This window comes from Episyrphus balteatus, chromosome 4 (assembly GCF_945859705.1).
Source record: "Episyrphus balteatus chromosome 4, idEpiBalt1.1, whole genome shotgun sequence".
In the NCBI taxonomy this organism is placed as follows: Eukaryota; Metazoa; Arthropoda; class Insecta; order Diptera; family Syrphidae; genus Episyrphus; species Episyrphus balteatus.
The window spans coordinates 82,723,094-82,739,732 of NC_079137.1; the positions used below are offsets into that span (position 1 = coordinate 82,723,094).

A 16,639-nucleotide genomic window follows, 5' to 3' on the forward strand; every position below is an offset into this window, starting at 1 on the left:
ATAAAAAAAAACGGGCTCTATTAATCACACAAATCAAGGAGCACACTTCAAATACTTAATTGCTGTAACTATAGGTCTTAAACAAAACAATAAATTTAAACTATACAAAAATACATTTTAAATTCTTACCCATTTTTGACTAAAGCCTAGTACGCTGCTGAAGCGAAAAGAAATTTTCCATACAAAATTTCGTTAACGAAATCCTGAACGAAAAATTTCTTTTTGATTTTCGTTTTTCAGTACGCAGCTCTAGCGAAAAATTGGAGAGTTTTCACTCATCTGTCACTTACTTTTTACTGTCTTGTGCATTTTCTTAACTCCAAGAGCAGTGTTGACGGTTTTTTCACTTTTAATTCATTTATTTCTTGCTTTAACAATTATTTTCTGTTGTTTTTCTTAATTTTAAAATAATTTAAAATTCTTTTTATTTTGACTTTGACAGAATACTCGATGATATTTTTTCGTTAGCATTTTCGTTGTCGACTTTGGAGACTTGAAAATTTTTCGTATCAGCAGCGTACTAGGCTTCACCCGTGAACGTTCCTGTGAACTTTCGTGGTGAAAAAAAATTCGAGAGTTTTGCTTCACGACGTGAAATAGTTCACGTGCAAAATGTACGGGAATCTCTTTCACTCGTGAATCTACTCTCCTTATATATTTTTCGAAAAAAATTAATTCGAAAATTGAAAACAAATAAAAATTGTATGAATTCACTTCACGACTTGTACAACAAGTGTGTACTAGGCTTTACACATAATAATAACTTACTGGGCTTAAATTGTTTATAAATGGTTGTAGAAAAATAATGAGAAGACACATTATCCTGTTTTTAAAGTTATTTTAATTTGTTTTTTTTTTTTTATTTATTTTGGTTTACTTAGCAAAATATTGTAAAATTAATTTTTTTGTATGTTATTTTTTAGTAGAATTAATTTGTAATAATTAGTGCTTTAAAAATTTAAAATTTATAATTCCTATCTAATTTACAATAATATTAATAATAATAATAACTATAAACACTAGTGCTAATTAATTTTACAGTAATATACAGAGTTATGTTAAGTACCAAAAGTATTTTAAAAGATTGTATTTGTTGTTTTTTTTTTATTTGGTATTCCATTTGCTGAATAGGAATTAATATTTTTATTTTTATTTGGAAAGTAAGTGTAAATTTATTATAAAATTTGTAGTTAAAAAAAGAGCTCTCGCAGCAGTATCTACTTCTCAATCAAGTAATAAATAAACAATGGATTGTAGATTTAACACAGCAGCGGAGAGAATATTGCAGTTATTATTTTTTTTTTTTTTTTGTTTTGTTTTAATACTGATAGATAACTATACATTTATTTTCACCAATCGATTAAAATATTTCCAATCGTATTTATATTCTTTTGGGAATTTTTTTTTATTTAGAAATATTCCCGAATATTATAGGTATTATGAAAGTGATGTTATTTTTACACCTTTCAATCCAGCTTTAACGGTGCCAAAAGTTGTTCTTTTTTTGTTGGGGTTTTATGTGCGAATTAGACTTCCGTCAAGTCGGACTAGATTTGTATTGTGATACTTTGTCATGTTTAAGATCTGCGCCGGTGGATTCTTTTTGGTTTGTGTATGCCACGTTAGGATCTGAAATTATAATTATTTTGGATTTACTAAAAGAAAACGAAATTGACAAGAATGAATTATACCTCAGTACAGTCTGATGCCAAAAGCTCTATTTCAGTATTGTTAAGAGGAGCTAAACTCTTTAAAAAGCCATCCTCTTCGTAGCCCGGTTTAAATGGCATTTTCGCTTTGGGCCGGTCTAGCAGAAATTTAACATTTACTGCAAATCCAGCCATATCGACTGGATATTTTCGCCCTCCTATCCATCCATCGTAAAATCCATCTATTTTACCATTTCGTATGATTGGAGTACTGATACCTAATTTTGTTACCAAGCCAACCGGCCACATTGAAACTTTCTTAGTATATCGCATCTAAATAAATAAATAAAAATAAAAAAAAAAAATAAATGTAGGTAATCGTTATCATGAGATAACTTTGACGTAGAAACATCTATAAACTAAAGTACTTCCTCAAATAAAACAATTGTTCAATGGTAAGTCTGATCCATAATTTGTTTGATTGTTCAGTTGTGTTAAGCAATCCCAAGAACTAAAACCATTTGTGTAAACATGCGACAAACAATATAAGTTGGTCAGTCATACAAATACTCGTGTCGTACTATTGTTTTCGAACAATGAAAATCCTAGACATCTAGAAACACAACTTTATACCTACGTTCATTCATAGAGGGTTTTGTTTTGATCTCATGTGCCAATAGAAAACAGCGTTTTTTGTTTTGAATTACGTGCGTGCTTATATATTTTTATCACTTAAAATAAAAGCAAAATATTGTGGTTACCGCCAAGGCATCGTATTTCTGCAAACATTTTCAAAGGATCTGCGTTTTAATTGAACAAATTGAAATTATTTTTACTCCTAGTAGGTAAGGTACTTCTTTTGATGCATTATGTACGAAGCACGATTTCCATAGTGGAAAATTATTACCTTTAATATTAAGATTTTTTGACACAAAAGGTTGTTATTATGTATTTAGGAACTATAGTATCGCCAAACAGTCGATATTCGGCCGTTTACCATAGATAGCCTTAACGGCAAAATATAAATACAAGTGAATTGTATAAGGAAGCTTACCACCCGTGTTGCGAATGTGAACTATTAATAAATTGATAGTTATGTACTGAGATTTTCTGTTTTCAAATCTTATTAAGGGGAAAAAAATCGTATTTTTTTAGTGATTTTCGATATGCTGTATCTCAGTCAAAAATGTTCGAATCATGACAAAACAAAAAGCATGTGAAAGCTACATTGTTCTTGGATTTTATGACCAAATATTTTATTTCAAATTGTAAAATAGCTAAATCGTTGAAACTGTTCACAAACCAAAATTTTCCAATTTTAGAATTTAGAAAATTTTGGTTTTTGAACAGTTCCAACGATTTAGCTATTTTACCGTTTAAAAAAAAATATTTTAACATTTAATCCTAAAACTAGAAAAATAGAGCTTTCACATGCTTTTTATTTTGTCATGATGCGATCATGTTTTACTGAGATACAGCCTTTCGAAAATCACTTAAAAAAATCACGATTTTTTTTTGTTCCCTTAATTTTTTGGGCTAGTGTAGTACACATTAAGAGTTTTTTACTTGATATTTTGGAATGAGAAATTGATATGAAAAATTGGTAATAAAATACCAAAAAAAAAATTTCAAAAATGTGATATTTGAATATCATCCTGATAATAAAAATATTATTTTAATTGTCATAAAACACATTTTATAGAGCATTTTTTGCTGATAATTAAAAAATGTTAAATTGATATTGTTTTTTTTTTCGGTTAACTTTCCAATCAACTCGTTTGAACAATGACAATGTGTACATTTTACTGTTAAAAAACTGAGATCTGCTTTGATGAAAAAAGACAATTCGTTAAGCTGATAAACAGCCATTAGTTAGATGAAGTTGGACATCATATGCAGATTAGCATTAATAAAAATCAAAAAAAGTATTGGTCCAAAAATCGTTCCTTGTGGTACTTCTTCCACAACACATTTATTTAGTAGCTCATCTGGTGGTATTTAATTTATTTCTAGTTTATTGCTAGTAGGGACGAGCAGATTCTACTACCGTCCATAAATAGTTTCACAGTGATTTTGATTATAAAATGGAGCAGAATATAGGAAATAATAAAAGTAAAATCTCGAAGTGTCGAAGTTAATATTTGTATTAAATATAACAACGCTGAAGATTAGATTAGTCCACAGCTCATTTATTTGATTTATATTAACATAGTTTTTCTATCTATGTATGTGCTTTTCCTCAAAAAAAAATTTTTTTCAACAAGACATTACGTATTAAAGTTCTTTACTTGAAGTACATACCTAAACTTAAAACATTTTCTCTGTAAATATGTCACTTTTTAAGAACCTCTACTTCTGTACAGCGGAAGACATAGATACATAACGATTCACGACATGTGTATGTTATTTTTTCATTTCATTCATTCTCACCTGTTCGAAAATTGAAATATCGTAAGTGTTATCATCGTCAGCAAAATAAAAAACTCCCTCAGTTGCATTTCCTCTCAGCCATTCCAGGCCTCGATTTCTATTTGATACCCCACGAGGTTTCGCTTTATTTTTCTTTTTATATTCTTCTGGCATTGGAGCTGAACGTTCAAATAAAAAAAAAATAATAATATTTAAAAAAATACCAAAGTATTGTAAAACACCGATTTATGCTTACCAATTAAATACTCATAAGGAATACCTATGCGGTTAAGAGTCTTGCTAACTAAATCCGATGTCTTGTTTGCATCTTCGATTACCAACCACAATAAATTGGCCACATGCTTAAGAGTATATCCTAGTCTCGTTAACTCTGCAAGTTGTTCAGGTCTCCTATAAGTTGGGGTTATAATATACAGTGGGGGCTGGAAATATAGATTTGTAATATTAGTGGAAAAATCTATCTTAATTTGTATTTAATATGTATTTAGATTTGAGTAGAAAACGTACAAATAATATCTTTTCATAAAATGACAAGGCTGAAGTGAATTATAAGTCATATACATAAGTGCACAATCATCATGCGGCTGTTAAAGTTTTTTTTTTACGACTTTTAGTATTTTCATGCGGTCAGTATATTTTGTAATAAGTAGTTATCCCAATTTTGTTAAAAGAAGCAGCATCCAAAGCGGGTTTAAGTCAGTAAAAAACAAAATATATATATAAAAAAATTATATAAAATATTTTTAAAAGTGTTAGATTGTTTAAAGCATGCATGCATTTTTTTTTAGAAAAAATTAAAAGATTATTTATATACTAATCTAGTCAAGGAATGATTGAAGGTAAGCTTTTGGACAAGACTTTTGTGTGGACTTTTTATTTATAAGTTTTAATTGCCTTTTAACTTTGTAATAAGAGCTTGAAAGATAGGATTAACGTTTTGGAGTGTCAATAATATCAACATTTTTCTGAGTCATACTCATTGATTGTAATGAGTACATGGAAATGTACTGTAATGAGTACGTGGAAATGTACTGATTACAGAACACTTATCATTGGAATATAACGACTCGTTTAGGCAAATGTGTTAAGAATAAGAACTGTGGTTATCATTAAAAACGTTTAATGAAAAGCATTGCACTTAAAACAGTGGAATGTACTGATTACAACTATAAGTACTGTTTACATCTTCTTATATTTGTATACCTACATAGTTAATCTATTATTTATTGAGCTCTGTGTGAGTTGCAGAATATGTTATTCTCAGTACAGTATTTGTTTGTTTTTGTAAAATCACAACAGGCTTTTTGGTACAAATGAGTACAAACTTGTAAATATACTCAGTACATTCAGCATCATAAAACGGTTTTTATAAAATGGGTACAAATTAATGAAGTTATTACCTAAATTCTGGAATCCTTAACTAACTAAAAATGAATCCGGTACGTGCGTAGTGTATAGTCAATACAGTTCTCAACATTCATTCAGTACCCACGTTCATGAGTGCAGACATTTATATACAGTTCAATAAAGTCAAAAACCTCAATTTTGAAGAGAGTTTTGTATAAGAGGTCAAATATAGCTCGAAATGCAAATAAGGCTAAAGCGCAACCGAACGTTTAAAAAGTAGTGAAGTATAAAAGTATTTGTAAATCTAAACAGTTTAAACATTTTAGGGTTCTAAGGGTATTTTCTTTTGCGTAATGACACAAAAATGGTTTGATGTGTTTTCTGATTTACAAAATATAAAAAGCTCTTAAAAGACCAAAAACTAAAAAGTTCACACCAAAAAACTGTCTTGAGCATACGTGAATATTAAATACACATTCCTTGACGGTGATATATTTATTTTTTTTATGTAGAATAAGTTTAAGTTTAAGACGATTATTTTGTTTTTTGGTTTATTTACGGGCAGATTTTCAGCAGTTTTGTTTTTGACTGTATGGGCATTGGTGGATATGATTGTGGTGATGGAGGTGGTGGTTGTAGTTGTTATTGTGGTAGCACTAGGAGTACTATCTTTTATAATGTAGTTACTGATGTTGTTGGTCCCAAGGGATTCTACCGATGGAGTTGATCCAACATTAACACTGTATTTTTGAAGTGATCTGTTTTTGGCTCGTGTTTTAGAAGCCTGTAAGAATTGTATATAATTAAAAAAATAAACAAAAATTTGATGGCTAAATACACTTTTTGGAAGGTAATAATAATAATTAAATATTGTGTATTTAAAAAAAAAAAACATTACTATGAATATTAAAGTGAGATATGGGTCCATCATTCCATTTGAATAGCTATTTTTTATATTAAACTCACATTCAGATTTCATATTCAGATTTCACGGAGGTATAAATGGTGCAGTAAATTAAATTTAAAATTTATATAAGTAAACACTCAAAAATTTCCTAAATAAGTGGTGGAGAGCTGTTTTTTTTTTTTTTTATTGATGCCTACAACATTCTATGGTTGTTTGTTTGTTTTTTAAATAGTTTTATTATCAAAGTTAATTAATGTTTGTTAAGATTAACTTACCTTTATTTCCTCTGCTGGTAGCACAGAATTGCCTTTGGACATATGGTACTGATACAGTACCATGTAAAAGCATGTTGTTGCTATGAAAATAGTCAGGTACATTTTGAAGGATCTTGCTATCGCCATTTTGTGTTTGTGCTTTTGTTTTTTTGTTTTATTTATAAGTAAAGTCTAAATCGTACCAAAGATTATGTCCAATGCTAAGTATACGTTAACAACAATGCATCACAGCCGAGTTGGATTTTATTTCTTTTTAACCTGAAATTAGAAAAAAAAAACAGAAAAAATAATATAGTTATCTAGGTGCCAAGAAGAACGTAACGGTACAACCGTTGTCCAATTTTAATATCGTTACGAAAAATATTGTTTATAGCTTACACGCTATACAATCTGCTAACAACTTGCTACTGATAAAAATTATACATAACAGTTAAAAAGAGTAAATATGCTTACGTTTCTATCTACGGATTGAACTTATGAAATAGCGATGTTCCCTAAACTGAAGCTACAATAAAAAAGGATTGTCTTTTCTTTGTTTTTAAAATATTCCTAGCGTCCTAGCATTCGATGTCACAGAGTGTAAATACTCAGTGTGCCATTAGACCATATTCGATAATCTAAAATGCAGAGAAATTCTGTTTCTTAAGTAGCTTTAGATAATGATAACTGAACCCTTTATCAGAGAATCTCAACTAGACGGTTAATTAAATTGCTCCAGCAGAATACTTATCACAAAGAACTTCCTAGTAATAATAGCGCAAAATTTTAAATGATTTAGTAAATAGCTAAAGTCATTTAGTAAGTTACTAAGTAAAAAATCAGTCCGCTTTTTGGTATAGTAACTTACTAAAATGGCATTAGGAATTTACTGAATTGTTAAAATTTTGCGCTGATATTTTTAATCAATTTAATATGTCAAGAACCTGAATCGCAAAAAAAGACAATAGATAATGGGCCCTATCCTGAATCTCCAGAGGAATTTTGTTTCCGTCGGAATATTTTTTTCCCTCGGAATTTTTTGAGGAATTGGGAATCGTAGAATTGTGGAACGTATGAAATAACAGCTAAATTTCCCTGGAAATTTTGCTGCCGATACAAATTAATTCCGAGGGAAACTTGTCATGATCATTTTCGTTCCCATGTTTAAAACATGTGAAACATTTCCAGGGGAATTTTTATTCAGGATTATTGCCCCCAATTCCTAGATTTTTTAAATGCCTCAAAAGAAAGGCAATAGTAAATAGAATTGTTGTATCTTTTAATAGGTAGGTACTTCAAGTAACTCAAAATAATTATGGTAAGCTTTGGAAGTTCATTGAAACGAAAGTTTAATTATATTTAAATCCGTTAATGGTTTTTTTTGGAAGATTATTTTGTTGTAGGTATCCTTAATAGATTTTTAATTTAGCTTATTTTTAATCGTTTTTCATTAAGGTGTAAAGGGCTGCAATTAGATAAGATGACAGCAAATGTTCATTAAGCTCACCAATTTCAAGGAATAGATTCTTATCGCACAGGAAGTCATTAAAAACCATCATATTAGACAGCGTTTTTATTTTTGTATATGAGTGCTCGATGTGTCAGTCACAAGTGGTATCGAATAAAACTTTTTTTTATATCTCTCTTTATGTATGTTGACACATATCCACTTATACCCTAGATACCAGTAATTTCGAAAAGCTTTAATGTGAAGTAATCCTCTTGACATGAGCACATATTTAAAATTAAAGTTCCTATTCTACATATTTTATTGAAGACCTTGGATAGATGCCCATGCCATATACGAAACTATTTATTCCTGAAAATTCGTGATTTATCAATCTAAAAGTACTTTTCTTGATTCTTGAATTGCTTTGTAATTAGTTGAGTTGTAAAAAAATCAATAGCAATGTAAATAAATGTGAAACAGAGCTATGGAAGTAGAAAGTTAAGTTAATTTTATAATAGTTTTTTTAGTTTTTCTAGGGTAAATAAATAAATACAAATAAAAGAAAATATAACAACTATATTATTTATTTTATTTTCAGAATTTTTGTTTTTTTTTCTATAACAAGGCTTAATAAATGCAGAGTGCAAATGATATAATATCTTTAAAAGTAAACCAATACAAATAAATTTAGGTTATTTGTTGTTAAACGTAGCACAGAAATCGAAAATTGATTTGAGTAATAGATTAGATTAGAGTTTAGCGGTAAAAATTAATCAAACACCAGTTAACTCAGTCGGACTCAAGTTATTTTAAAAAAATTCAATAATGTAGGTAATCTAATCTAATCGTTTTAATTTTGGATTTTGTTTTTGCCGAAAAAAATGAGTTAATGTTATTGTTGCTGTTTTCTTATATGAATTTATAAAAATATTTAGTTGAATAAACAATATTTATCGATTAGAAAGATAAAAATAAATGATTAATTTAATTTTTTAAAGTTCTTCTTTTAGTATATAGTGGTTCATACATTTATGTATGCATATACAATCGAGGTGACACAAATTTGTAACTACATCACGCGTTACTTTGCAATTTTTTTTTTAACAACTGAGGTGCATTTGTGTGTTTCTAGGAGGTGTTTTTCTTTAAAAAAATAATCGGAAATCATTTGAGTTGTTCTTTCCGGTTACATAAGAATTTATGCCCGCTTAGCTTGCGACTGAAAAATGATGTGTATGGCTTGAAGTAACCATTATATAACAAATATATTGCAAATTTTATTTTTTGTTTGATAACTTTAAGAAAATTCAAAAACTCAATTTATGTGGATTCATCAACCTTGGGGTCCAAATTTTAATAATAACAATTAAAAAAATAAAAACTGCATTAACTAGACTCTGATATGTTAGCAAAAGTCTTTCTATCAGCGATAGAAAAATTTGTACCCTTTTCAATAGTAAAAAAATATTCCACATACGCCACAGTGACCCTTAGTTACAATTATAACAACGGATAGAAAATAAATAATTTTCTGATTTAGTTGACCTCTGTGGTTAATTCACTGTAGGTATATGTGATGATATCAGTGTGGTTTATTTATAGTTGTAAGGAATCTTGTTAATAAACACGGTGGGCAGGAAGCATCGATAGGTATCACAAAAATGTCGACAAAAACTGCAAGTTGGGTTGTATTCGTTGATGATTATACGTCCAAAATCCGTTGGAATTGAAATCCTAGCTGCTCCTTTTCAAAAGTTATTCATAATTTTGTATTTCTAATCGGGACAATTTGGAATAAAAATCTTGGGGAAAGTACGATAACTTAGGCGACAAGAATTGATAACTGTATTTTGTAGAGGAATTTAATGCAATAATTTTGTACTATGGGAGGGGGGTCCATCTCACCCCGTTTAGGCGGGAGGGGCAACTTTCTAAAATATCACGTTAAATACAAAAAAAATTATTTAAAAACAACGGCAACACTTACAGTTATGAATGATACCTTTTTCAAAAGCCAGAAATTTACACTTGATTTTAACTTTTAAATCAAATTATTGCAATTAATTGTTCTCGAAATAATCCACTTCAAAGTCAAAATTTGGGAAAAAAGTTGAAAAAAAAACACTTTAAATACTATTTTTACCAAGAATGTGAATTTAAATACGAAATAAATCAATGAAATAAACTTCATCAATTAATTTACAATCAAATTCTGAAAATTATATGCTTCTATGCTTTCTAGTTTTTGAGAAAATTGAAAATTAAAAAACTTATTTTTTATCGGATTTCTATTTTTTAGCTGTTTTCTTGTTTACATAAACATAATGCTTGCAAGCAGTATGCCCCCTTACAACCCCCCTGGTTGAGCTCACTTTTATAGGATTTGGGGTGGGTGCGAGTTTGGGTGAAGGCAAATTTTCTTCAGAATTTAAAAGTTTTTTTCGAATTCAAAAGAAACTTTGTACATACCCAACCTTGACCCCACCCCAAATCAATCCTATAGTTTGCCCAAGCTGGGGGGTTGCAGGGGAGCAGCATGCCCCCCCTTTTAGCCATCTCACTTTGATACGCCTTGAACTTCATATCTTAACCATTTTTATTTTATAAAAAAATCGCGAGATTCTTAGTACCAATTTCAAATGGCCTAAGCGAAGCAACGAAGTTGTCTTAGCGGGACAGAGGACCCAAAAAAAAATTTGAATCCTGAGAACCCGCGAAGTGCGCCAGCCATGATACTTTTAAGTTAAAAAGCTGTTCATATTGGCGAAAATAGTTAAGAAAATGAAAATCTGATAAAAAGGTAATTTTCTTATTTTTAATTTTCTCGGAAATTATAGGGCATAGAAGCATATGGATTTTAGTATTTGATAAAAAATTGATTGAGGCTGCTTATTTTATTGATTTATTTCATATTTAAATTTACAATCTTGGTAAAAATTGTATTTAACGTGTTTTTTTAACTTTTTTCCCAAAGTTTGACTTTGAAGTTGATTATTTCGAGAACAATTAATTGCAATAATTTGATTTAAAAATTAGAATCAAGTGTACAATTCTGGCTTTTGAAAAAGGTATCATTCATAACTGTAAGTGTTGCCGTTGTTTTTAAATAATTTTTTTTTGTATTTAACGTGTTATTTTAGAAAATTGCCCCTCCCGCCTAAACGGGGTGAGATGGACCCCCCCTCCCATAGTAAAAAATTATTGTATTAAACTCCTCTACAAAATATCGTTATCAATTCTTGTCGCCTAAGTTATCGTACTTTCCCCAAGATTTTTATTCCAAATTGTCCCGATTAGAAATAAAACAATATGAATAACTTTTGAAAAGGAGCAGCTAGGATTTCAATTCCAACGGATTTTGGACGTATAATCATCAACGAATACAACCCAACTTGCAATTTTTGTCGACATTTTTGTGATACCTATCGATGCTTCCTGCCCACCGTGTAAAATTACTTAGGTATCTCTTAAAAATATTAAAGATTATTTGACATAAAACGAAAAAGTTTTTAAAAATTGTAAAAGCTCCAGAACTTCATTATTTTTATTGATAAGTTTTGGCACAATCAGCGTAGTTATTAACTATACATAGTTCAAATTTTTTAATTTTTTAACTGATTGATGATGGGTAACGAACGAAGAGAAAAAAAGAAGTATTTTTATTTTTTACCGTCGCTTATAGGTTTTAGACTGTGTTGTGTCCTTGTTGTTATACTTGAAACCACTGCAATGGTAGGGCAAATAAAAAAAATATTAATTCTAATTTACCAAGAAATTGAAGTTTTACAAAAATCGAGTTATTACGATATGAATTTTGATTGTATGAAAATATTTATTGGTCATTACTGATATGTGTGACAAATAATTAAAAAGCGAAAATCTATAATCTGATATGTGAATTAATCAAGACCCCACTGCAATAAATATATTTAATTTTCGAGAATTGCGACACCCGAGAAATAAATTGGAAAAAATCAATGGTCTAGAAATCAGATCTAGAAATCAGATCAAATAGTTTAGTTGGAATAGCTTATCTTTTCAGTTATCTTTCATTAAAAATACAATAGACATTGTACCTACTTACAGTTATGTGTGTCTGTTTTATATTTTAAATGCTTCGGGAATAAACGAAATTACTAAAACAGCGACTAGATTTTATATTTGTAGAAATAATGGTTTGTTAATGATAAACAAATCAAAGTCTTGGATAGTTTTTTTTTTTTAAAGGAGTACATATTACTTTTTCATATAAATATGCAATCGGACTTTTTGAACAAACATATTTAAATCATAACGTAATACCGTTCTTATTAATAACCGTCACGTACAGACAAATCTGCTCTTTTTAATTTGTTTTGAATAAGTAATTCCTATTGGTTCTATTTTTCGAAGTCATCATTAGTCATCTTCGATGAAGACAAAATATTAAATCCTTACTTGATTTATTAAGAGATAAAACAAAAAAGAATTAATGTTTCAGCAAAAACAAACAAACTAAAAAACTATTGCACAGAAAAGTTTTTATTTTTGATAATATCATCAATTTTTTCCAAACTTAATTGGATTTTTTTTCTCAAAACTCTTATCTATCTGATCTTATCAGAATAACTCATTTAATTAATTTTTTTGTGGTATTATTAAAGTATTAGTTATAACTTATAAATAACTATCGATATAACCGTTCGTAGCAAAGTTTCACTCTCAACAAACAATCAATTGATCTGCATGTAATAGCTATGAGGTCTTATCTAGCTTGACTTTATTTCAATACCATTCGTTCTAATTCAAAGTAGGTAGGTTTAACTCATATAATATAAATACACGTATACACCAAAGCAAAAACAAGCAATCAACATGCATTGAAACAATACTTAATCAGCCCTGCCCACACCATCAAGAGGGGATCCTTTTCAAAAAATGAATATCCATCAAAATGAGGACATCACTTTTCTTTTTTTCATGTCCTAGTTGCACCTAGTTTTCAATTAAATGTACTTATACCTACGACATGGAGACGGGAAGAAAAAAAAAAACCATACATCTATGGAAATTGAGTCAGGTCAAGTTAAATTTTAAGTATATTTTTTTTAAACGTTGCCGGTGGTAATATCAAAAAACTATTAATAAAAAGGGACACACTGACTATATCCAACCCAACCCAAGTATATTAATGACACTAATAAATATCTAAAACGTTCTTAATTACACTCAAATCATAATCATAAGTCTACTCGCCCCAAAGTGTTCCCAATTGATTATTATCTATGTACATTAACAAAATTACATTTTTATTTTTTTTCTTTCTTTTTACCTTAAGCGCGTAGATTAACACTGCAGAGGGTTGTTGAAACTTCTATAAAACAGGAAGGCAGGTATATGTATTAAATTTATGTATCTTCTGTTGCGTTATTGATTGTTTAACCACTGAGATCTTTTTTTTTTTAATTTTTTGTTTTTATTATGTTTCCATAGCATTAAAAGTTATAATAACAATTATTATTATTTCACAATGCAAATATACTCGAGGGGGGTATAGAGTACTCGTATTACACCTTTTTTTATTTTACATAAATATAGAAGCTATGTTACCGCAGAAATAACAAAATTAACCATATGCCCATACAAGTCAGCAGTATTTCCATATAAATTTGTATGGCAAGTATGTATCATAATCAAAACAATGACAGAGGGTAGAAGATATACTATGTATGATTTCACTCTTGGGGTTAACACTTCCCTTTAGATTCTCAAGAATATCTTTCTTTTTTGTGTTTGGAGATGGTTTGGACTTTTTGTATTTTATCAAAATATTTTATTTTTAACTTTTTTATTCAAAAAAAAAAAAAAAAAAAACACAACAAAAAATCGCTTCTTGATAAAGCAAACGCAGTGTAAAAAAAAAAATATGTACTTCCTTTTCCGATAAAGATTTCTATAGCCGGAGCAACAACAATATTATATTGTTTTATATTTTCTTTTCTATGAGACAGAAGGACTCCACAATGTCGGCGCCGACATAGTATATCTGTGCCAGCAGTAAAAGTACAATGCAGGATGAAAAAAAAAAAAAGTAATGGCGATGTAGGATATCCGCAATAAGAGTATAAAGTTGCTCTGGATCAAACACTTTTCAAGGTTATATCTTTTGACTTTTCACCAGTAAAATGAGTGAATAGATACATTTTTCCATTTTTCGGGTTTACCTCAGACTTGAGAAAATTTATTAAAAAATTACCTACACAATCCTTAAATTTTTGCTTCCGTACACAAACATTAAAACGATGATGTATTTTGTGTGTTAGCCAGCACTTGTCATTAAGTTTGGAATTAAACTTTTTTTGTTTTATGTCGAATGTCGAGAATATTTACACATATTATTTCTGAGGCAGGGATACTTTTTTTTATTTAAGGACTATTTAAGCTTTGCACACACGATTATAAATTATAATAAATAAAATAAATATTCTGATAAAATAATAAAATATATATTTTATTTAATCGGTCTCGGTGAAATGTAGAACTTTTTTCATCGCGACAGTGGTGGCGACATCGGTTGGTATCTCGATACTAGCTGAGCTGTCTTTTCTGTTGCCGATGTATGCAATATTTCGCTGTTTGGAGCTGTAGGAAGATATCAAATAATATGGCAGAAACAGAACCAAAACAGCCCCAGCCCGGCGCAGTTGAGTCCACGAAATCATCACGACTACGTTGACAAGTCATAGTGTTTTGATGGTGTGTGTTGCGGACTCCATAGAGTGTAGACCGACACGACACTATGCTGCTGACGGACGTTCCCTGGCGAAAAGAGAGCCAAATTGCTGGCTGGTGAGAGCATATTAAGGGTGGAGGCGAAGACTTTGTATGTGTTTTTCTCATCGAGCTTCAACTTGGAATTGAAATAAAGTTCTCTATTTCAACCACCACAACATTACTACTCTAGCTCTGGCATTAAAATAAATGAGAGTTACCGACCAGAAGAAAACAGCTGGGCGTACCACATGTTTTGTTAATCTATCATCGGAATAATAAAGTATCAAACCACATACACTATAATACGATACCTACCCTAAATAGGGGTTTCCTTTTGGCTTTGCTCTCTATTAGAAATTAGAACTATACACCGCCACCGCGCATAGTAAAACAAGTAGTAGATGTGGTACGTACTTGTACGAGAGCAAGCATTTTTGTATAATATAAATAGGTAATTGGTTTGCTTGTCAAAGATGTTGAACATGGGTCTTATCAGAGTTGGAGTAGAGTCTTGCTAGGAAACACTAGCGCATTTATGAGGGGTTCTTCTAAATTATAAAAATTTCTTATCATTTCAGATATGTATATTCGTATATTCGGACATATCAACACGAGTGTGCGATAAAGAGAGTGTTGAAATTGAAAGACCCATTGATAGCCATTCATAAAAAAAATGCCTTTAATATAAAAGATTTATAATTTTCTTATTGTCCGTCCAACCAGTTTGTCCCGGTCTTGGGAGAGCTTATAACTTGCAATCACACACAATAGCTTATTGTGTTTTGATTCGTTTTAAGTCCCTATTATCGTTGTACTCGTAGAAGAATATACAATTGAAAGGTAATGACCTAAATGGCAAAATGTGCTATACACAATTCACCACGCATTTAAGATTATTTATGAACAAATTAAGTGCAAACAATAATTTCAGCAATGTGGGCGTCAGCAAAAAAAAAAAAGAAATAAGAAAAACGGTCACTTGAATTTCGTTCAGATCGTTTTTTAGCATACAGTTGTCCAAGTTAGAGCTTATATGAGATTTGCTTGTTTATACTAAGTTTAATAAGATTATTTGAAGAAGTATTCAAATTTTGAGGGATATCTTCTCGGGCAGTTGATTTGTATTTTATTTTGTAGATAATTTATGGCAAGCAGACTAAAATTGCTGACTAGAAATAAGTTTTGTGGTAAGAGGTTGAATTTACATATAAAATTGCTATGATTTAGCGAGTTAATTTATAACCGCTAAAGAACCGACAAATTCTTGAGGTTTTTTGATAAAGAAGAGGGGGCAACATTATAATGAACCAGAACCAAGGAAAATCACAATCAGTGTCAAATGAAAGCTAGGGGTAAATATATACAAACTGTTAACTTTAAGTATTTTTTTTTAAATAACCTTCATAAGAAAGATAAACGATTATTAAGCATTCCTTTAGAGATAAATGACTTGAACGTACATAGGTATATAAAAATTAGTATGCGGACAAGAAAAGCGTACTAGATATTGGATATCTGAAAACTCAGAGAAGATATTACTATAATTTAATTGAAGTTAGAAAGCTTGGTATTTCTTCAAATAATTAAGCCCAAAAAAAGTAATTATTAACGGAGCATGAAAACAAGGGTCTGGGTCACTAAAGAACAGCTTAACACAATAAAAAAATGTATATTTTTAAAACAAAAATTATTAAAAACAGTATAATAATGTTGTAATAACTAATCATGAAAAAATGTTGTATGGCGTATGAGTGTTTTTTTTTTCATACGAAATCTTAACACTATAACTTTCAGCAGCCAAATCTTTTTGTTTTACAAAAAAAAACAAATATTCAATCTAATTATTACA

At 29.7% G+C, this 16,639-nt stretch overlaps 1 protein-coding gene across 4 annotated transcripts; it reads right to left on the reverse strand.

Moving 5' to 3' along the window:
* Positions 1-930: 930 nt before the first annotated feature.
* LOC129919790 (galactosylgalactosylxylosylprotein 3-beta-glucuronosyltransferase P) lies at positions 931-14,633 on the reverse strand. 4 transcript variants are annotated; one of them, XM_056000844.1, is made up of 7 exons: positions 14,277-14,633; positions 6,609-6,866; positions 5,986-6,210; positions 4,315-4,501; positions 4,080-4,237; positions 1,692-1,982; positions 931-1,629 (listed from the first exon to the last, which is right to left on the reverse strand). In XM_056000844.1, the coding sequence occupies exons 2-7, from the start codon at positions 6,732-6,734 to the stop codon at positions 1,516-1,518; spliced, it is 1,101 nt and encodes a 366-aa protein (XP_055856819.1). In that variant the 5' UTR covers positions 6,735-6,866; positions 14,277-14,633; the 3' UTR covers positions 931-1,515. The 4 variants fall into 4 exon arrangements, with proteins under 4 accessions (XP_055856819.1, XP_055856818.1, XP_055856817.1 ...); XM_056000843.1 differs by having other exon boundaries at positions 14,273-14,633; XM_056000842.1 differs by lacking the exon at positions 14,277-14,633 and adding an exon at positions 13,349-13,879.
* Positions 14,634-16,639: the final 2,006 nt, after the last annotated feature.